Raw genomic sequence first — 23,027 nt, forward strand, 5'->3', positions numbered from 1 at the left:
AACTGCCCTTTAAGCTCCAGCTACACTGTGAAGTCTCCACATGTCCCTGCTATGCCTTTGCTTCTATCATCTCCCTTACTAAAGGATCCCCCCCATCCCCTTTCTGTCAGGGTAAATTCCATGCTTCTTTCAAGGCTTGATAATGATTCATTTCTCCAAGAAATCTTTTCTAATTGACCCCACTCCACAGTAACCTTTCACTTAATCTTCTTGCCTTTCCCACAAAGAAGATCTGACCTGAAGAATACCTTAATCACAAGTCATTCTAAATTGTGACTTAAGAAGAGTGATCTAGGCCCTTCTGAATTACAAAATGAAAGGAATATTGAATACTCCTTCTTATAGTTTTATTCTTGGAATTTTATTTTATTGAACTATAAAAAGTACGTATAAAGGCTTTCATAGGCTCAGTCAAAATCTTGGTCCTCTTCATTCTAACCCTATTCCATAAAGACTGAATTCCCCAGCCCCTGAATTCTCCTATAGTGGGGTTCTCTGTTACACAGCTTTTAAGCTGAGGAGGAAATAGTGTATGTGATATGCACCAAGAGTCTCCAGCCTTCTTCTCAAGCTTTAGTGGGGAAGTGAGCCATCAGCGATGGGTGGGATGAAGGTCATAGGTTACCGCAAGTCAGAATATAGAGATTCAAATGTTGAGCCTACAACTTATGATATCATGTTAGGCAAATAGCTTAACCTAAGACTCAAATTTAATAATAAAGTAAAATTTAAAACTCCTAAAAAAAATTTCTACTTCACAGGACAGAAATCTGGATGAATAAATCAGATAATATGACTGAACATGTTTGGTACTGTAATCTTCGTATGTTATTAGTTATTTTTACAGATGGTTAAAGAGTTAAAATTTTATTTTATTTTACTGAAGTATAGTTGATTTACAATGTGTTAGTTTCTGATGTACAGCAAAGTGACTCATACATATATATATTCTTTTTCACATTCTTTTCCATTATAGGTTATAATAAGATATTCAATATAGTTCCCTGTGCTATACAGTAGAACCTTGTTGTTTATCTATTTTATATATTTTTGTTTATATCTGCTAATCCCAAACTCCTAATTTATCCCTCCCCTACCCACTTTCCCCTTTGGTAATCATAAGTTTGTTTTCTGTGTCTGTGAGTCTGTTTCTGTTTTGTAAATAAGTTCACCTATATCATATTTTAGACTCCACGTATAAGTGATAGCATGGTATTTGTCTTTCTCTGTTTGACTTACTTTACTTAGTATAATAATCTCTAGATCCATCCATGTTGCTGCAAATGGCATTATTTCATTCTTTTTTTATGGCTGAGTAGCATTTCACTGTATATATACACCACATCTTCTTTATCCATTCATCTGTCCATGGACATTTATGCTGATTCCATGTCTTGGCTATTGTAAATAGTGCTGCTATTAACACTGGGGTGCATGTATTTTTTTGAATTAGAGTTTTCTCCAGATAAATACCCAGAAGTGGGATTGCTGGATCATATGGCAACTGTATTTTTAGATTTTTAAGGAACCTCCATACTGTTTTCCATAGTGGTTGCACCAATTTACATTCCCACCAACAGTGTAGGAGGATTCCCTTTTCTCTACACTCTTCCCAACATTTATTGTTTGTGGACTTTTTAACGATGGCCATTATGACTAGTGTGAAGTGACACCTCACTCTAGTTCTGATTTGCATCTCTCTGATAATTTGTGATGTTGAGCATCTTCTCATGTGCCTATTGGCCATCTGAGTGTCTTCTTTGGAGAAATGTATATTTAGGTCTTCTGCCCATTTTTTGATTGGGTTGTTTCTTTTATTGAGTTATATGAACTGTGTGTATATTCTGGAAATTAAGCCCTTGTGGGTGGCATCATTCGCAAATGTTTTCTCCCAGTCTGTAGGTTGACCTTCTGTTTTGTTTATGGTTTCCTTTGCTGTGCAAAAGTTTACAAGTTTGATTAGGTCCCATTTGTTTATTTTTGCTTTTATTTCTATTGCCTTGGGAGACTGACCTGAGAAAACATTGCTGCGATTTATGTCAGAGAATGTTTTGCCTATGTTCTTGAGTTAACAATTTTAAATCAAGGAACATTGAGAATCATGGAGGTAAGTACTGGTGGAAATAAGATATCAGTGTACTAAATACACAAAAACTGAGGAATAATTTAAAAACAGTGTTATGTGTCTTCTTAATAACACACTGCAGTAGCCCATTCCTATTTCTATGCTTTTTAGACATTTTTGAAAGTGCTTTAGTTCATAAAATGATTTCTAAATTTTCAGCATCTCTATAGTAGATGGACTTCAAGGATCTAAAAGCCTTTGTTAAGAATACTGTGAGTTTAACAGAAGAAAAAAGAACCTCAAATTAAAGGTAGTAAATTTTCCAAGGTGAATGAGGAATCAGCCAGCAAAAATTTCAGTCTTCAGCACAGACTTACATTAAATTTATGTGTTGCAAAATCTCAAATTTCTTACCCATTCTCTCCTTTTAATAAGTATCTTTTGATTTTCAATAGAATAGAAATTTTATTTAAAAGGTAGGCTGCATGTGTATCCTGTTGGCATTTTTCACCAGCACATTATATGACAACTGTCCAAAGTATACTATAGACTCTAGCTTCACGCTCCACTTCATTTCCTGCTCTATAATAGCCTTAAGCTGAAGTTAACTAAGAGCTCCAACAATATGTCAGATAAATTTTATTAATTAACAAGAAAAGGAAACTCAGGTCTAGAGATAGTCATTACTGGATCACCAGTCAGAACAGATTTTACATATTATATCCTGGAAAGCCTCTGATTTCACCTTCCCACAGGTAAATGCCAGCTTTCATTTGACCTCAAAGTGAAAGCAGTTATCTGTATAATTCCCCTAGTGCCCCATCAGGTGTAATGTAATCTTATTACTGCAAATTTGTTAGAACTCTTTTCTTTTTTTAATACTATAACCAACACAAAAAATGGCTTCCTAAGTGACGTTAACTCCAAGCTCTGGTTCAGTGCCATACGGAGTTAGCTCACCTGCCAATTATGTCTTGAAGTAGCAACTACAAGGGGCATTGAAATAAGGCAGTTTAAAAACCCAGTCAACCAGAGAAAAGGACTTTACACCAGCAGGAAAGAGCAGGTAATCTCTTTCCTCAAGTTAAACTGACCTGGTTGCTACACCTGCTAATCAATCCTAAATACACAGTTTCTAGGCAGGAAACCATTTCACTTGCTATTTATTAAAGGAGGCTCCCCTTGGCTGGATTCCAAGTGAACAAGAATTTACAAATCTCTCTCCCGGAACTGTGTTTCCTGGTTCAGGCTGGTTCTAAATAGAACCAGATTCTGTGGCTAAGTAATCAGCAAGCTAAACAATCATGGAGACTGGAGGCTTGCCAAGGCGAAGATGTGATGCCCTACTCTTAGATCTTTATTCTTTTCCAAATGAGCCAACAATATCTGATATAATAATAATTCAGGGCAAAGGGCATGGCACTTCCTCCCAGAGAGTCAGAAAGAGGAGAGATCAGTTACCTAGAAAAATTACCAGGGGAAGCTAGAGTTTATTTAAGGTGAGTTTGGGAGAATTGGTTGGATTTAGATAGGTATAAAAATATAGGAGAGCATTAGACTGGAAAAGTGTCATTAATTATTATATGAAAGAGGAAATGTGAATATTATGTTCTGAGATGAGTAATCTGGCTGGAGCAAAAACATATATAAGAAAAACAGAAGTTATGACATTAAATTTCTAGCTATAAAACCTGATAGGGAAAATTCTAGATACAGAACAAAGCATCAGTAGACTAGCAGATGAACTATCTATCCTAAAAATACCTTTTGGTTATGATGACTCAATGGGCCATTCTAACACTTTGCAAGTGATAAAAGTAGGGGTCGGCAACTTTTTGGAGGCTTTATTCTACATCTTCGTTAATTCATTCCCTCTTCAATTCTACAGAACAGGAGGACTGAGGCTACCCACACTCCCTCTATCTCTTGTCTGCCGTGGCATGAAGTGACCAGACTAAGTTTGTGAACTGAGACAGGCCACAGACAAGTAAGAAAATGGATGGATGCTTGGGAGGCAGGTTCTCTGTTCACGAAAACTTCCTCTCACATTTCAATCCATGTAAATCTCACAAATAAGCAGAATGGACAGTCTTAAATCCCCAAGTATCAACTTAGCTGCCTGTCTCCCTATCATTTTACTTAATATGGTCCTTAGGTCTTTTCCATTTTCAAAAAAGTCCCTTATAAAATGCAAATACCCCTAGAAAGCAGAAAGTATGGTTTAAAAATTAGTTACCACCTTAATATCTAATAGTTAAAACAGCTTCAGTGTTCTAGAAAAAAATCAGAATATATTTCTCCTCCCAAAGACTTTATAATCAAATACATTTGAGAATCAACAAAGTATGGCTCCATCTTACAAATTCACAATGCACATTAGCATTAAAAAGGCATTAAGAAGTCTAGTAGTAAAAAAAAAAATTTTGTAAGTATTTTCAAACCTATTTAACTACTAAGCTCTATTTTCAATACAGAACACATATTAATATATTTCAAGATATGAGCATTTTTAAGAAAATTTTAAAAAACACAAAATTCAAATAAATGATTAATAATAGGGCACAGAAGAGACTATTAGGGTGGGGTGCATTAGGAAAGATAAAAGGAGGTAGGAAAACAAAGACATCTTTTCTACTTTATAACTTTGTTCAAAAACATGTCCTTGGTCACAGGTTCCTGGCTAAGAGACAGGATGCATGATCTATTCTGTAATTAGTTGTCCCTTTCCAAACAATATTAACCTTAGGCCCATTCCTAAAGCATTAGGAGTTCTCTCTACCATTCATTCCCACACTGTGACCACAAGGAGAACAAAGCAGAAAGCTAAATAGAACATAGGATTTTTAAGCCTTTTCTCACTATGTAGCGTAGTTAAGAGTCAGGAATTAAAGAATTTTGTGAATGGCTGACCATCTTAATAAGTGATCATTTTTGTGCTCCTGATATCAAATGCAACTTACCAGCTCTGTAATTCAGCAAAAGCTTGTTTCATTTTCTTAATGGAAGCATCCATCTCTTCTTTAACTACAACTCGATACCGTGCAAGAGACACCGTGCAGCGCTGGAGGTCTTTCACAGATTTTTCAATGTTGGAACCTTGGGAAAAACCCCAGTTAAAAAAGGAGCATAGGTAACTTGAAAGTTGGATCTGCCTAAGCATGTAATGTAACAAATGTCACATGGACTAAGAATGTTTCCTAAATGGCTACCCTCCCTCAACCAAAAACCAATGTTTCTATATATTAAAAAAAAAAAAAGTATCCTGGCCAAGATGGAGTAAGAATTGGATTTACCTTCCTGTCTTAAAAAACTTAACATACACACACAAAATATATGAAACAATGGTATTCAGACAAAGAACAACAGGCAGTATTCCCCACTACCACTCCACCCTACCCTACTGAGAAAACAAACTGAAGAAGTAAGGCCTATGACTGCCCCAATTTACTGCCACAAGAGAGTTCCAGGAGGAGATGCATGAGGAAGAGAATCCTAAACTGAGCCTGGAAGTCTCCCTAAATCAAGGGAATAGAGTTGAGAAATCAGGGAGGCCACGGTGACTAGAATTCTCAGGGCACAATGCTGGAGAGGAGAGAGCTACACAAAAAATGAAAAAGGTATACAAAGAGCTACAGAAGATTCTGAGTGTCTTGGCGTGCAGAAACTGTCTGAAAAAGGGAAACGAACCACTGGAAAGGAGAAGGTATATTTCATGCAAGGAACATTTCATGTTCACACAAGCTGGAGTGGGGCACCAGGTAGAATACTTAGAAGGGTATTGTCTCAGTAATTAGCTCTGGACTAAAGGCTACTCTATTTCCACTTAACAAAGCTTAAGAAAGCAAGTTTCAGATTGTTTCCAAATAACAGTCCCAGAGTAAATCACAAGTATATTTAAAGAAATACAAAAATATCTACCAATCAACAAAGCAAAATTCATAAGGTCTGGCATCCAATAAAAAATAATTAGGTATATAAAGAGGCAGAAAACTATGACTGATCCATAATGAGGAGAAAAGCCAATTAACAGAAACAGATGTAGAAATGACACAGACATAGAATCAAGTAGGTAAGGACATCAAAACAGCTAATATAATCAGACACCATAAATTCAAGAAGGCAGAGGAAAAGCATAAGCATGTTAAGGAGAGACATGAAAGATATTTAAAACACCCCAACTGAACCTCTAGAAATGAAAAATAAAAGTCTGAGATGAAAAATACACTGGATTGGATTAAGAGCATATTAAAAACTGTTAAAAAAAAAGATGAATAAATTTGAAGACGCAATTCTAGGAACTATCCAAATGAAATGAAACATAGAAAAAGACAAAACAATTTTTGTAGGTACAAAATTTTCAAAACTCTCTACACAACAGGATTTAGATGAATACAATTCACCACGTAGACATTACAAAATTGATATGGTTCTCTCTTGGTAGTACAGTTTGAAGCATTACATGTGGGTAGGCCAACTGCACAGATAAAGATGAAATACATTACCTACCCAACACATTTTAACCAGTTCCCAAGAGTTCTTAAATTAACCTTTTTGTATTCACCAAAGTTATTACAACTGGTAGCTGGAAAACTGATCTAACAAATTTATAATGTGCCAGGATTCATATTTTCAATTTTTAATTAAATTCTTCCTCATATCAACTTGATTTATTTCAAAATTTGCCTAAAAGCTTTCAAGCCTTGTGCCTTTATTTTTGCTTGACTGAACAGTCTCAGATTTGCCTTTCTGCACCAAGTTGAGGGCTGTGTTAGAAAGATGAAAAAGGAGAGCTTCCTTTTTTTAGCTCTTATGGAATAAGTAATTCAATAAAGAGCTACAGGTTACAAGAGTCTTTTACGTTTCTCTGTTTCATTTGTTTAGCGAAGTGGATTGTCATGCTTTGTGTATGACAGTCAGAAGGGCTATTATCTCTATCTGTTTAATTACTGGCTGATTATTTAAATGACTATTATAATTTCAAAAAAAAAAAAGCAAAGGGCTATTACCATCAGTCAATGCTAAGTACTTAAGAGAACTTAATGACCTTGTCTAAAGCTATGTTCTGACAGGCATCAGTAAGAGCACGAAGTTGTGAAGGGGAATTAAAATATTTCTTTAAAATGTAACGTCAGAGATGGCAAAGCTTTTTACTGTTCCAATAAAAATGAAGGTAACAGCACAAAAATATTGCAGTAAAGCAAATAAAACAAACAGGCTAATGTTAGCAGAAAAGTCATCCTCGCATCCTTCGTTCATGAAAAGGATCCCTATTATTGTAACAGGACTGCATAGCATCTAAACTACCATCAGACTCTGTGTACACAGAATTAGGAAAGGCTGCCCAGAAAACAGAAAAAGTACTACCTGCTGCCCTTCTGAAACCTCATCTATGGGAACAGAGAAACTCTGTCCTCTTGAGCTAAAAACACAGATTTGTTTTTGTTTTTGTTTTCTCTCGAAGGCATGCCTCTGATTTACCTAGCTTTTTGTTGGTGAAAGAGAGTGGGACATCTTCCTTGCCCAGATTTGAAAACTGAGGTCCTGTGGTAAATCTTGAGAGACATTTGGCAGCATTCCTGTTTTGCTGAGAATTCTGAGTAGAGTGCATAGTTGAAGACTTGGACTCAAAATCAGAGACACCATTCTCCAGCATAGATCCTGGCAAAGAAAGAGGCCAGTATTTCAGAACACAATAATACATAAAGAAAAAAGGTAAAAATGTTTGAGGCAAAATGATGCCTCTTAGAAGGCTGTGAACAAAATCAACTGACAAAATAGGACAAAGAGCAGAAACAGCAAGGCTATGAGTAGCGTCTGGCTTAGCCCTAACTGAGGAAGAAGAGGATTCTGTGTTAATCCATCTCCAAATAGGTTAGCTCGTCCCCTGTACCTTGGTAACTTCTGCAGTTCTGGACACAAGGAAGTGAAGAGAGTCAACATCACCAGCTTCTGAAAGCTTCTGTAAGTTATGTTGAGGAAAAGAGTTTTACATTCTCCCAGGGAAAGTTTTAAAAGCTTTGGGGAATAGAAAGGGCCAAGAGTTAGGAAATGAAAGGAAAGTCAGCTTAGAAAAAAAATGGATGCCACTGACTATCTTTGGTTTGTTTGAGGTGCTATATCTTCTTTAAGTCGTTTCGTGGGGGGAAAAATCTTTCTATGTGTGTGCGCAAACTGATCAACAAAAGAACATCTGAAAAGTACAGCATAATTTTTAAATTGGCATTACATTTATAAGGCCAGTAGCAACAGAGCAAGGGGAACTGGATACACCAACAAGTAATTAAAAAGCCTATTTTAAAACAGATATTCCCAATATCTTCCCAGCACTGATCAAAATGGTTAATTAAACAAAAAAGTAAAAAAGTGGACAAGATATTTGAATTTACAACTAACACTAATCTTAATTCTTGACTAGAAAACAAATGTGGGACTACACATATTCCACTTCTCATGAAAGCCATGTTACAATGGTGATTATATATTCTTTACTATGTTACGTCTTAGAATAATAATATCAACATCAACTCATCATCATCATTTTCCTTAATAAGTGTGCATTAAAAAAAATCGTAAGGTCACCTTCTGTAATCTCTAAGCACTATGGAACTATTAAATTAGAAGATTTCCACAAGGCTGGTTTAGACCAAAATTAAAATATGAGACAATGGAACAAGAATTATATTTTTCTAGGCCTTTGATAATTATAAAATGTGAAACTTTCACAGAAGAGGAAACAAAGAATAGAAGCAAAAGACTAAACAGATTTAATTTATCATTTTCTCAACTAGAAAGTCATCTGTATTTTTCAATAAAATCCAACTTTTCAAAGACCTGTTAATATACTCACCTGTTCTATCCAGCAGATCTGGTGTAGCAGACTCAGGATCCTCCAATTCTCTGGCATCTATTGAAAGTGTCTCCATACCTTCACTGAATGACTCCACAGACTCAGTATCATTGATGGCACCGTTGACATGGTAACCATTAACACCTCCTTTCTCTGAGGAAGGTGCAGACTGCTCCTCTTGAATGGAAACTGATTTATTGGAATCTGGGATACTGTTACTTGCTTCTGCTGCAGGTTTTGGTTTGTTCTTCTTCTTTTTGTTCTAATGGTTATTAAAGATTCGAAAAAAAGAAAAGAAAAAGTAGACCCCCACAACCCAGAGAGGTAACTCTAGGTAACCAAAGGCAACCAATGTTACCAATTTCTCATTTGCTCTTCCAGAAAGTGAATATATTTGTGTATATATTGAACTACTGACTAAAATAACTACGTAGAATACTTTGGATAAACTCCAACACAAAATATGAAATATTAATGCATGGAAAAACCCACCATAAGATCAAAAGATAAATTATAAAATATGAAAAAAAATGTGTAACTTATATACAAAGAGTTAAATACATAAACTGCACTATCAAAAAACAAAATAACAGCCCAAAAGAAAAAATGGCATAGGATATAAACATATTATATGAGTGAAGTGCAATTTCAGTCTAATAAAGACATAAATCTGCACTGTAGAGAATTCTGCATCAGAAATCTGTCTCCCCACTTAGACAACAATTACACTGGCAGAATCTGTCTAACTATTTTGGAACTCTGGAGTCTACTGATGGCATATAATTTCCAGAGGAAAGGCTTAGATGGTAAATTGTGGTTAATTTCAGTCAATTTCAGTTCTGAGCACAGTAATAGCTACCCACTCCCCACCCCCAGCTAGGAAACAGGCAGCTGTGCACCTGTTCTCGGAGTAACTTGCACACAGCTTGCTGGAGCCAGGGTAGGCACAACTGTCCTCCAAATATCGGGGATCTATGCTGTGATCACGGATTGCTGCTTTTGATCACAAAAGTATAGACAAAGAGGCAGGCGGCCACTGTTAACTGTACCTCCTCCCACTGTTGCAAGCCCTTTTCCCTCTGGCTGAAGTTACTTTCAGAGGAAATTAAAGGGGTGGTACCCCTCCTCCAACTTTATTTTTCTTTACTCCCTTTTGGGAGCCGGACATCAAAGACTAGGACATTCAAAAACAATTGCATATATGGAAAAAAATTGAAAGTAATCATGCATGCCTGGGGAAAACCTTAGGAAAGACCTGAGAAGACCTTAGGTTTACACTTTAGGCTGACACTTGGTACAGAGACAGCTTACAACAATTTTAAAATGTAATAACAAAAAAACAGCAAACCCAGAGGAAGGGGGAGAATTTGATTTCCAGAGTTACTACATTATTAGATTCAAATAGCTAGTTTTCAACAAAAACTCACAAGGGACACAAAGAAACAAGAAAGTACAGCCCATTCAAAGGAAAAATAAATCAACAGAAACTTTTTCTGAAAAAAAAACCTGCTGGTAGATATATTAAAGTCTTTAAAACAACTCGATGCTCAAAGAACTAAAGGAAGATGTGGGGGAAAGTCAAGAAAACAAAGCATGAACAAAATGGAAACACCAATAAAGGGAAAGAAAACCTAAAAAGAAATCAAAAAAGAAAATCTGGAGCTGAATAGTATGGTAACTAAAGCTTAATAAAAAATCAGTAAAGGGATTCAAAGGTACATTTGAGAAGGCAGAAGAATAAATCACTGAATTTAAGGACAGGAAAATGTAAAGTATTGAGTCTGAAGAAGAGAAAGAAAAAAGACTGGAGAAAACTGAACAGAGTCTAAGGGACCTGTGGAGCCCCATCAAGCAAACCAATATATGCACCCTGGAAGTTCAAGAAGAGGAGAGAAAGGGAAGAGAGAATGTCTGAAGAAATAATGGCTGAAAACTTTCTGAATTTGGTGAAAGACATAAATATTAACATCCAAGAAACTTAACAAATTTCAAGAGACAGTGAGTAGATTATAATTAAACCTTCAAAAGACAGAGAGAGAATTTTGAAAAAAGCAAGAGAAAAGTGACTTGTCATACATAAGGGATCGTCAATGAGAACCATGAGCAGATTTCTCATCAGAAACTTCGGAGGCTAAAAGGCAGTAGGCATATTCAAAGTACTAAAAGAGGAAAAAAAAAAAAAAAAAAAGGAAAAAAAAAAAAAAAAAAAACCCCAAACCTGCCAACCAAGAATCCTGTATCTGGCAAAACTGTCTTCCAAATCTGAGGGAGAAATTAAGATATTCTCAGATAACAAAAGCTGATAGAGTTACGGCACCAGATCTGCTCTGCAAGAAATGTTCAACAAAGGGGGTTGTGTAATGTGAAACTGAAGAACACTAGATGGTAATTTGACAGGATAAAGCTGGAAATCAATAACCAAAGGAAAACTGGAAAATCCATGACATTATGGAAATTAAATAACTCATTTTCAAACAATGACTGGATCAAAGAAGAAATAACAAGGGCAACTAGAAAATACTCAGAAACAAATAAAAATGAAAATACAAAATCAAAACTTACAAGTGGTGCTAAGGAAGAAATTTATCAATACTTACATTAAAAAGCAAGAAAGATCTCAAATTAACAACCTAATTTTGTAACTTAAGAAGCTAGGGGAAAAAAAGAACAAACTAAACCCAAAGTTAGCAGAAGGAAGAAAATAATAAAGATTAGAGTAGAAATAAATGAAATAGAGAATAAAAAAGCAATAGAGAAAAATCAATGAAACCAAAAGCTGGTTCTTCAAAAAGATCAACACAATTGACAAACCTTTAAGCTGGACAGATTAAGAAAAAAAGAGACAAGACTCAAATTATTAAAGTAAGAAATAAAAATGGGGACACATTACTACCAATTCTACAGAAATAAAAAAGATTCAGAGAGTACTGTGAACAACTGTTCACCTAGATTAAATGGTCAAATTCCTAGAAACACAAAACCTACCAAGACTAAATCATGAAGAAATAGAAAATCTGAATAGACCTAAAACTAGTAAGGAGATTAAATCAGTAATCAAAAATCTCCTGACAAAGAAAAGCCTTGGATCCAATGACTTCACTGGTGAATTCTACTGAACACTTACAGAAGAACTAATATCAACTTTTCTCAAATTTTCAAAAAAGCTGAAGAAGAGCAAACACTATTTAATTCATTCTATGAGGCCAGCATTATTTCCTTGATACTTAGCCAGCCAGAGACATATATGAAAACCATAGAGCAATATCCCTTATAAACACTGATGCAAAAATCCTCAACAAAATAGTACCAAACCGAATTCAGCAGCATATTAAAAGGATTATACCTTGACCAAGTAGGATTTATTCCTTGGATGCAAGAATGGTTCAACTTAAGAAAATCAATCACTGTAATACAGCATGTTAACAGAATGAAGGGAAAAAACACAATCAGATCAATTGATACAGAAAAAATGTGACAAAATTCACCACCCTTTCATGATAAAAACACTATTAAAAACAAACAAAAAAAAAAAGGTGAAGAGAAGGAAGCTACCTCAAGAAAATAAAAGCCATATATCAACAACCCACAGTGAACAATAGTGAAAGAATAAAGCTTTTCCTCAAAGATCAGGAACAAGGTAAGGATGCCCATTTTTTCCATTTCTATTCAACATAGTACTGAAAATTCTAGCCAGGACAATTAGGAAAGAAAGAGAAATAAAAGGTATCCAAACTAGGAAGGAAAAAAGTAAAATATCTCTGCAGATGGTAAGATCTTATATGTAGAAAACTCTCAATATTCCACAAAAAAAGTGTTAGAACAAATAAATTCAGCAAACTAGCAGGATACAAAATCAACACACTGCATTTCTATACATGAACAATCTGAAAAGGAAATTATAGAACATTTTTCTTTCTCCAAATTTTAAGAAATTTATGTCTCCAACACATACTTTTTCAGCTTCATGCGTATCTTACATCATTAATAACATTATCTTGGGCCAATAAATTAATAAACTGGTGTCCTTCAGAACATACACAGCCACTCATGTTGGGTGAAAGCAATGGGAAGTTAAGCAAATATTCAGTTACAGGTATGGAGAGCTTCAGGAGAATCTGTAGTTCTTCTTAGAAAAAAAATCGATGTATGTACAAGGTTATTCAGTGGAATATTGTTAATAACAGCAAACGAGTGCAAACAACTTTCTTCTTAGAAAAAACTCAAGGGTCACTGGGTCAAAACTGGTTTGAACTCCTAATGAAGTGATTTATGGTCATCAAGAAAGCACTCCAGAACTCCAGTACTAAACTAATAAAGACCTCAAAGAGATTTCATAGAAATACTTGATTAAAGTCCATACTTCAAGTATTTCCTGAAGGAAATAATTTACAGTAAAGAGCTATGGAAAGCATTTTGAGACTAGCTACTATCCTTGGGGGAAAGTATTTTGGTTTTAAGCAGATAAGGAGAAGGAATGAGAACTAACACGTTAGACACTGCATTAGGTATTATGTTTGTTAATATTATTTTCCTATTTTAGAGACGAGCAAACTAATGCACACAAAAGTTAAACAACACTCCCAGGAAACAAAGCCAATAACTAGTGCTACAGGATATAAATACAGTTCTGATTGACTGCACAGCCCAAAGTGACTTCTATCTCCCTGAACTGGAACATCAGGCCCCTCTGCATAGCTAACAGTAGGAAGCTTCTCTTTAGTCTTTAAAACAAAGCTCATTAATATCAGAGACTACAACACAAGTGGTCTGACCTAAAAATCCGAACTATTTTAACTGATCTATAAGATGAACAATGTTGAAAACCACTAGACTAGGTAACTTTCTCTAGAGGAGCTCTGCTTTCCTTGACATGCTCTTGTTTAATCCCTGCCTCGTATTAATACAACCTCAGTAAATGCGCTGTGACAGTCATTCTGCTTCCTGTCTAAAATCACATTTAGGATACTCCGTGGTACTCTACGTACACAGCTGTGTTTCAATGTCACAGAAGAAAACTTAAACCAGGTGAATTGAAGATGCACATGCATATCTTTCAAATATTTTTGCAGAGCCTAAATTTTTATATAATACAAATACTGATATCCTGCTCTTAAACTTAATTCATTTTTACCTTTTTCTTGCCTGTTACTGTCCATTCTTTGAGTACTTCACTGGCACTACCTGTAAAAGAAACAAATTACAGATGTTTTCTCCTACCACATGCATGCTCAAGGAGTTAGTGTCCCTGAATTTCGTACTTGCTGGAGAATTTCCAAAGTTCTTAATAGGAAACGTTAAGGTTCAAGTCTCTGAGCTAATACAGTAAGATAATCATGTCATGCTTACCTTTTGGAATACCTGCTCTTTTAGATCACCCTTCTCCATGTAATTTCCTCAGTAAGTTTTTCCAAGAAGAGACTAATGCAGACTAACCATTTTGAAGATTCTTTTATTCACATAGCTTTGACCAATACAAAGGTGGCTGGTTTCAGCCCAAATATGCCATCCCCTCTCCTACAGAAGATTACACACCACCTTTGCTACGCTGTTTCAGAGAGAACTGTACACTACCCTAGGCCCAAATACTAACATTATAAAGAAAACAGATGATGACGAAGAAATACCTGACAGTATTTGGATCTTATTCTATACTGGCAAATTCAGAAAAATAGAAACAGGGAGACTTACTCTGATGCCACTATCACTGTTCAATGATGCAATAGCTTTAGGCAAAGCTTTCCCCAAACAAGTTATGTGGAAAGAAGTTTGTGAAACACTCCTCAACTCCATAAATCAGAAGGCTTGACTAACCCTACCATTCTTCTGTATATTAATTAGATAAGGAAACTAAAATCCATACATTTGAATCACTTGCTAGAGCCAAACTAAATGGTACTGAAGCCTGGAAAAGAATGCTGAGTCCCTGAATTCTCCATCTGTGGCTGAACCACTGGACTATGCTTTGTCATTGTTTCTTAAATTCTTATTCAATCCAACTCTGATCAAGCCCTTTATTCTACTGGCCACCTAATTTCTTCTTAAATACCATTAGAGAACATTTTGAATAAAATCATGGAGTCTTCTCAGCTTCTCAGCTTCCAGTTATCATATAGCTTATGAATAAATTACTTCTAGAGCTGAAAGAGGGAGCTTTAAAGAGACAATCTTTTAAAAATGGCATGGTCTGCTATATCACTTATGAAACACCAGGTTGTGGAAAGAATGTTACAGAAGTCTGAAGCAACTTCTATTTGAACAAATATGAACTTACTAAAAAAACTGAGCAAGAATTACCTTCCATGAATGCTTGTACTGTTTTGTCCACACAATTATCAAAGTGCTGCAAAACCAGGATAATTTCATTGTTGCTCTTATTGGGGACTATTGCACGCACTGCATTTATCTGGAAAAGAAGACAGGGTCATTTAATCCTAGTATCAGTAGGTCAGTTGGAAACTGAGGTCTATACAGAGAACAACAGAAAAAGTAACATCTCATTTTTAACAACGTGTATCACTATTTAGTGTCAGTGAGAGTACACACAACCATCTCACTGGGAATGATTAACAGATGAGTGATAATAGCACATGAAACATTAATTTCTAGAAATAGAAGAATATTTCTAGAAATAGAAGATTTGTGCTAGATTTTATTTCAAGAAAGGGTGGTTTAATTTAGGTATCAGGTATTAATTTAGCATCAACATTTTCTCATTTTTAGCAAACTGTAGAAAAAGGTGGAAAGTTTAATGAACCACCAACAATAACAACTTAGATTTTTGTATAGCACTTTTCAAAACATTTATTTCATACCATTTACTTGTATAATAATGTTATAAAAGATAATTTAAGTTATTATAAATGATTTCAGGCATGTAAAACATAATGAACACTTACTACATGACAGCCAGTTTAATAAAACAAAATAGATGCAGTTGAAATGCCCATGAAGTCTCTTATAAATTGCATTTCCCTCCTCTCCACAGAGATTTCTACCTTGAATTTTGTGTTATTTTCATACAAGTTTTTGTACTTTTATGAGGTATGTATGTATCCACAGGTAATACATACTACTGCTTTGCATTACATAAATATTATCATATTGTGCATGTCTATATTCAGTTTGCTTTTTTCATATTAACATTGTTTTCTAGATTTTTTTCATGTTGACAAATGCATCTCTTATTCATTTATTTTAACCGCTACATAGCATTTCCATTGTATGAATATAGCCAATTTATTTATTCTGTTGATGGACACGTACATTTTTTCCAATGTTTGGCTATTATAAAAAATGCCTATGTATTAAACATTCGTATGCTTGCTTGCTGCTGAATACTCAGTACCTGTAACAAATTGTAAAACAACAGAAACAACAAAAAAAATGGGTCTTCTGTGAACAGTGAGAGGCTGTCTCTATTGTATATAACCACCAGTAGAATTCCTGAACAGTAGGGCAGCTACAAATTCATTAGAAATGCCAAACTGCCCTTTAAAACAGATAAACCAATTTTGTCAGCTATTCCTAAGGTTATTTTGTATGTTTTGAGAGTAAACATATATACTTCAAAATAATCGCATGTTGTTTTCATTTTTATAATCCATTGTGCATCTAGCAATTCTGATGACTTCATTATTCCTAATAATTTGTTGCTTTCTTGGTTATTCTATGTAGACAATTATATTGTCTATAAATAACAGGAGATTTTGGGTTTTGTCCTTTCCAATCTTTCTAATTTTGTTTCTTGTCTTACTGCACAATGTAAATTATTCTTCAAATAGACCTGACTCTTTTTGGCAGGAAGAGGTAATTAGAAATGAAGATCTAAGAAGTCTGTTTATTGTTACTGGGGAGCCATTATTTCTAGGTTCTTTCAGTGGATAGAACTAGGAAATTTAGTTTTTTAAAATGTAAGTTCATATTGAAATCTTTAGTTCAAATATAGTATTGAAAGGATTTTCTAAAATGGTTTTAAACATTGTATCTCCTTTCTCCAAACCAGAAGTTTTAATTCTTAAAAATATTAACTTACTTATTGATTTGCTTTATTCTGCAATATTCATAAAATAATGTTACTAATAACAGTATAATATTACTACTAATGAAAAAATGTTGAATAAAATTTGATTTATTTTCAATTCTTAAATATATCCCTCTAAACATGTACAGTAGGAATACTATATTCAAAAGTCAGTGGGAAGATTTCTTCTAGTTTACCTTCCCATGAAGGTGAAATATTTTTAGGATCTCAACCTGACATAAGTTCTCAGCTCCAATTCCTAACCCAGGACAAGCTTTGGGCTAAATTTCAGGGCTTGTGTGGTAAAACCCATTTGTTTCTGAGGCAGGTAAAAGACATCAGAGCTACCTGGCTCAGGCTTACCACTCAGGTTTTTAGTTCCTTCTATATTTTTGGCCCCTAGGGATTTCCTCTACTTCTTGTATTCAGCTATAAATTTAAAATGATGTATGTTATTTTTCACTTTGTATTTCTAGGCATTTTATATTAGGTGTGTTTTCATGGTATCCAGTCAGCCATACTGCTTGAAAGGAAGTCCTCTCTTAGATGAAGAAAAGTAAAGTATCTTTGTTCAAGTAATAAGCAATCCGTATGAGAACCTAAGTCTTATTTAGTATACTTGCTTTCATATCATTCTATGCTTTTTTTCTTTTGGGCTTAATTGAACAATGATAAGGTTTAAAACTATACAAAAGTGAGAAGGTATATAAGCTATATTCCAAAGAGGGCTAATTTGGGGGGGAAAGTTATAGGTCAGTGGCAGAGTGCGTGTACCTAGCATTCCTGGGTATCTCCCATCCCCAGTATCTCCCTTAAATAAATAAGTAAATAAATAAAATCTAATTACCTCCCCTACCCCGTCAAAAAAAAAAGGGGGGCTGATTTGTAATACACACTTTTGAGGTGAGCAAAAATTTAGCACTGATCACTAGAAAATGGACTTTAGGCAAAACTTACTGATTCAGTGATAAAGGTAAGATTCTGATAACTTACAATGTGAGAGTGTTTATAATACTGAACCAACATATATCTATGACTCTGTAATCAACAATATACTTTAATAAGACAGAGAACACACATAAAGCTTTGTCTTATGTCTTTCTCAATACAGATTATCAAGGGTTATATTACTAAAAACAACCTGGCTTTCTTCCAAAGGTATGTTATTTAGAAAATCTATTTCTCTTCTTGCTCTAAAGTCTCCCAGACTTAAAAATTCTCTTCAAGTGAATGGCAAGTTCCTACTCAGACTGCTCCTTAAAGAATGTTGCCAAATGAGATACACACTTAGGCACATAAATATTATTTGTTATAATATTAATTAACATTAAGATGTCTTCAAGAAAATTTAGAATGAATATACGTATATAGATATATGCAAAGAAAATTGTGTTTGCATTAGTAAGCTCTGATTCCTTAAAATTTTCATGATAGTTACTCTCTGATACACAGTGGCATTCATATAGTTTTATTCTCAAAATTTCACTTTCTTAATCAGTCTGTGCAGCCACTGATTGTATTTTACCATGACATTCAAGTTTCCTATCCATAGTATCTAGTCATACCTTCTCTTTCATGTTCTCAAAAGCTCCTCCCTGGGCCAGTACAGTATTAGACTGCAAATCAAAAATGAATCCTGATGAATCTGAAAGAATGAGAAGGAAAAAATATATTCAACATGGTCCAAAACTAACATGTAATCCATCCCCCAAAACGGAAGAAGGGATTTCTTCCCATTAACAGTTAATAAGAACTTAGTTGCTATTTTGCAAGTTCTATTATGTAGAAAACTGAAAACTACATTTGTGTTAAAATTATAAATAGATTTGATAGAATTTTTAATAGAACTGTAACAGCTTGAGAAAAACACTGAATACATCAACTATATTACACTGTCTAGTAATCTTTGATACTTTGTTAACTATCCCATCTTAATTTTAAAGGCCCTCTAAAAATGCTGCAAGTAAATAGCTGCCCAAGGTAAAAGTTAACACTAACAAATATGAAAATGTGAGCAAGAATAAGAGCTTCTGAAACGTTAATAACAACAACACATACAAGTACTTTCGTCTTCTAGACTGCACCACACACTTCATGTTCTTAGTTTATGACTCCATGAATACATTCATGTTTGTGTCCCCACAGTGTTTGATGAAACACTGTAACTGCCTTTACATTAACCTGCACAATATGGGAAATCTTAGTTTGATGTAAGTGATTATAGAAAAGAGTATGGCTTCCCTGTACTTATAAAGAAAAGGTTGTTTGAAAATTTAGTCAGTTTCTTTATCTGTGACTATATGACCAACAAATTACTTCCTCTTTAACACTTGATAACTTTGTTTTAACCTAATGAGATGCAATCCTAGGACATCTCAAATTCTGATGCTTATACTTACCATGGGGAATCTCAGGTTAAAATGCAGGTTTTGATTCATTAGTCTGGCACAGGGCCTAAGATTTTTACTGAGTGATATCAACAGTGCAAATCCATACACTATACTTGGGAGTAACTCGGGGGTTAGAATTTTACCAAAGCAAGTAAAAGGGAGAATTTTGAGAGAAGGAGTTTTTGTGGTCTGAATGCTTGTGTCCTCCCTCAAATCCGTATGTTGAAATCCTAATGTGATGGCATTAGTAGGTGAGGCCTTTGGGAGAGTAAAGCCCTCAAGAATGGGATTAGTGCTCTCATAAAAGAGATTCCACAGAGCTCCCTAGCCCCTGCCACCACATGAGGACACAGTGTGAATGAAGTCTGTGACCCAGAAGAGGGCTCTCACGGAACCACTCTAGCACCCTGATCTCAGACTTCCAGCCTCCAGAACTGTGAGAAGTAAATTTCTGTCGTTTATAAGTCACCAAGTCTGTGGCATTTTGTTATAGCAGTCTGAATAGAATAAGATGGGGGTATAAAAAAATACAGTAATATTCTATACACTTTTCAAATTCTTTTATTACTGTTGTTACAGACATGTTTTAATTAAAGCCTCTTTTACAGCTCAAACCTTATCTTGTGTTTTCAAATACCTCCTAGTTGCTGTGGAAGATTGATAATTTGTAAGTTAGGATGATAACAATATTTTAGTACTATAAGTGGAAAAGAGGATATAAATAAAGTCTATGTTATTCCAAGAGAAACTATGTTACCAATTACCAATTATAAATTAATCTAGATGTAACCTCTGTAATGCTGGCAGTTACAAGACTGTTACCCAAATGAAAGATTAGGTTGTACTTAACACAAACTCAGTATTTAAGCCTGAGTTTTCCAAATGACTACATGATACGGTTAACTCCCAATTATCTTTGACTGAAGAGACAGTACATACGATGAAAATTCTATATAGCCAAAATACTACCCAGTAAACTTTTCAGCATTGCTTTAGGTTAGCTGGATAACTTGACTGTCATAAACACAGTTGATCCGTGAACAACACGGGTTTGAACCACCTGGGTCCACTTATACATGGATTTTTTTCAATAGCAAATACTACAGTACTACACAACCCATGGAATCCATGGATGCAGAATCTGTGGATACAGAGGGCCAATTATAAGGATTTTCCACTGTGCACAGGGGTCAGTGCCACTAACTCCCATGTTGTTCAAGGGGGAACTGTACTCTCTCCCAAAGACATGTTAACGAGTGGTGAGATGATACAAAGGACATCAGTAATCTTATCAAAAAATCAAACTTCCAAACACTTTAAGGGGAAAAAAGGGGATACTTAAAGTAAAACAGCATTTTGGCATCTATATTTAAATAAACCATTGGTATTACTAGCTTCTTACACATCATCTAACACCTTTTATTTCTTTCCTTTAAAGACACACTAGGTGGAAATGAAGTGTGAGGAAAACAAAGGGTAGCTCTGCAAACATCTTGTTATTGCCCCCTCCACATTATCATAAGAATTATTAGGGTTTATTTGGCATACCAATTGGGATAATGATTAAAAATGCATAAAGCTGCTATTTCAGCCAGGATTCCAGCAGGAAACAAATGGCACACTTAGATTGGGAAATCTGAAGAGTTCAATAAAGCAACTGTTTTTGAAGGAGCTGGTAGGGGATAGGGAAACCGCAAGATGGAGAAAGTCCTCTTGGCTAATAATAGCAACGTACTTTGCTACCAGAGGTTTTAAAGAGGGGTAAGGAGGGAGTAATTACTGGAACCCGGAGAAAGAGGGCTCTTTAATTTTTGTTTTGTTTCATCTGGTGTGGAGATGACCATAGGACAGTAGTCCTTTAGTAAAAGGCCACTGTAAGTCCACAGTGGCCCCTCAGGGAAAGATGAGGGGAATACACACTCCTACCTTGCTCTCCTACCTGCCTCTGGTCTCCTGCCTATGCTGCCCAACGGCCAAAGCCAACCAGAAGCCCAAGGGCAAGAGAGCCACTGAGGCAGCCTGTACAGGTCAGCCACCCAGGGCACAAAAGCCCATTTTGTTTATTTATATTCTAAATCAAGAGCTCGCCAAAAAGGGAGAGCAATAATTTAATGTCTCAACTTGTCTATTTAAGCAGCTAATGCTGCCTCTTTTTACTTAAACCATCAACTCAAGTAGATTCAAAACCTTGTTTCAATGAACTGGAGCTTAAGTGTCTCTCAACATTACAAGGAAAGTCATTTTTAATTCCTACCAACAATATTTAGTGATTTAACAATTCTCTTATTGTTTTATGCAAAGAAAGCCTAAGATTTACTTCATTCCACTGGTAGGAAATAAGGTAGGATATCTCATCCTTTGATATCTACCATATAAAAGAAAAGCATATATACTCTATGAATGAATTTTTAAAGAAAAAAATGAAGTAAAGTACTCTTCTCAGGCAAGATTCATAAAGGATACCAGGAACCCTTGAGATTGAGCTTTCATATTATTATTTATTTCATTCTATCAGGAGCCATCTTACAAGTTTCTTGGAATTATTTCAAATAGCACACATTTAGGAACATTTTGGAAAAAGTATGTTATTTACAGACATATTTGTAAATACTGTAGGCTTTGTTATTGTTTTCCCTGGCTTCAAAAATCAGGCAAAAGTTGTTTTAGTCAATGAGGACAACATAGAAATATCTGAGACTGATTATCACATGTATCAAACCAAACTTGAAAAAGTTTTTTTTAACTGAGGTGTAACTGACATACATACATATAACATTATATTACATAGTTTCAGGTGTACAACATAATGATTTGATATTTGTATATATTGTGAAACAATCACCACATATAGTTAGAAAATAAGAACTTTTGTGATCTATTCTCTTAGCAACTTTCAAATATGCAATCCAGTATTAACTATAATCACCAAGCTATACATTATATTCACAGGACTTATTTATTTTATTATTGGAAGTTTGTACCTTTTGACCCCCTTTATCCTTTGGCCCTCCCGCCATCCTCCACCTCTGTTAACCACCAATCTGTTCTTTGTCTCTATGAGCTCGTTTCGGTTGTTGTTTTTTTTTAGATCCCACACATAAGCGAGAACATATGGTATTTGTTTTTCTCTGCCTGACTTATTTCACTTAGCATAACGTCCTCAAGGTCCATCCACGTTGTCACAAATGGCAAGATTTCCTTCTTTTTTATGGCCGAATAATTTTCCATTGTATATATACACCTCAGTTTCTTTATCCATTCACCCATCAATGAACACTTAGGTTGTTTCCGTAACTTGGCTATTGTAAATCATGCTGCAGTGAACACAGGGGTATATGTATCTTTTCGAGCTAGTGTTTTCATTTTCTTTGGATAAATACCTAGAAGTGGAATTGCTGGATCATAGGGTAGTTCTATATTTAATATTTTGAGGAAACTCCATACTGTTTTCTGTAGTGGCTATACCAATTTACATTCTTACCAACAGTTCCCCTTTCTCCACACCCTGGCCAACACTTATCATTTCTTATCTTTTTTATAATAACTATTCTAACTATAATAACTATTCTAACTATTTTATAATAACTATTCTAACTATTCTATTTTATAATAACTATTCTAACTATTATAATTTTTATAATAACTATTTATTTTATAATAACTATTCTAATGTAATATTGTACTATGGTTTTGATTTGTATTTTC

The 23,027-nt window shown here is 34.9% G+C and overlaps 1 protein-coding gene and 1 long non-coding RNA gene across 13 annotated transcripts in view; one reads left to right on the forward strand and one right to left on the reverse strand.

Moving 5' to 3' along the window:
* The window catches only part of SPATS2 (spermatogenesis associated serine rich 2), a 94,592-nt gene that overhangs the window by 16,091 nt on the left and 55,474 nt on the right, over positions 1-23,027 (reverse strand). For all 4 annotated transcript variants that reach the window (XM_006202939.4, XM_015238089.3, XM_072972847.1 and 1 more), the window contains 6 exons: positions 18,498-18,577; positions 15,207-15,315; positions 14,044-14,093; positions 8,913-9,174; positions 7,544-7,723; positions 5,026-5,161 (listed from right to left, as the gene is read on the reverse strand). In XM_006202939.4, coding sequence (XP_006203001.1) covers positions 5,026-5,161; positions 7,544-7,723; positions 8,913-9,174; positions 14,044-14,093; positions 15,207-15,315; positions 18,498-18,577 — 817 coding nt within the window. The remainder of the gene's footprint in view (positions 1-5,025; positions 5,162-7,543; positions 7,724-8,912; positions 9,175-14,043; positions 14,094-15,206; positions 15,316-18,497; positions 18,578-23,027) is intronic.
* The window catches only part of LOC140700129 (uncharacterized), a 69,981-nt gene that overhangs the window by 15,299 nt on the left and 31,655 nt on the right, over positions 1-23,027 (forward strand). For 7 of the 9 annotated variants that reach the window (XR_012078359.1, XR_012078361.1, XR_012078358.1 and 4 more), the window contains exons 4-7: positions 3,954-4,052; positions 15,898-15,953; positions 18,044-18,090; positions 19,931-19,989. This is a non-coding gene — a long non-coding RNA (uncharacterized lncRNA). The remainder of the gene's footprint in view (positions 1-3,953; positions 4,053-15,897; positions 15,954-18,043; positions 18,091-19,930; positions 19,990-23,027) is intronic. The other 2 variants (XR_012078367.1, XR_012078363.1) reach the window with 2 other exon arrangements.

Source organism: Vicugna pacos, chromosome 12, assembly GCF_048564905.1.
Source record: "Vicugna pacos chromosome 12, VicPac4, whole genome shotgun sequence".
In the NCBI taxonomy this organism is placed as follows: domain Eukaryota; kingdom Metazoa; phylum Chordata; class Mammalia; order Artiodactyla; family Camelidae; genus Vicugna; species Vicugna pacos.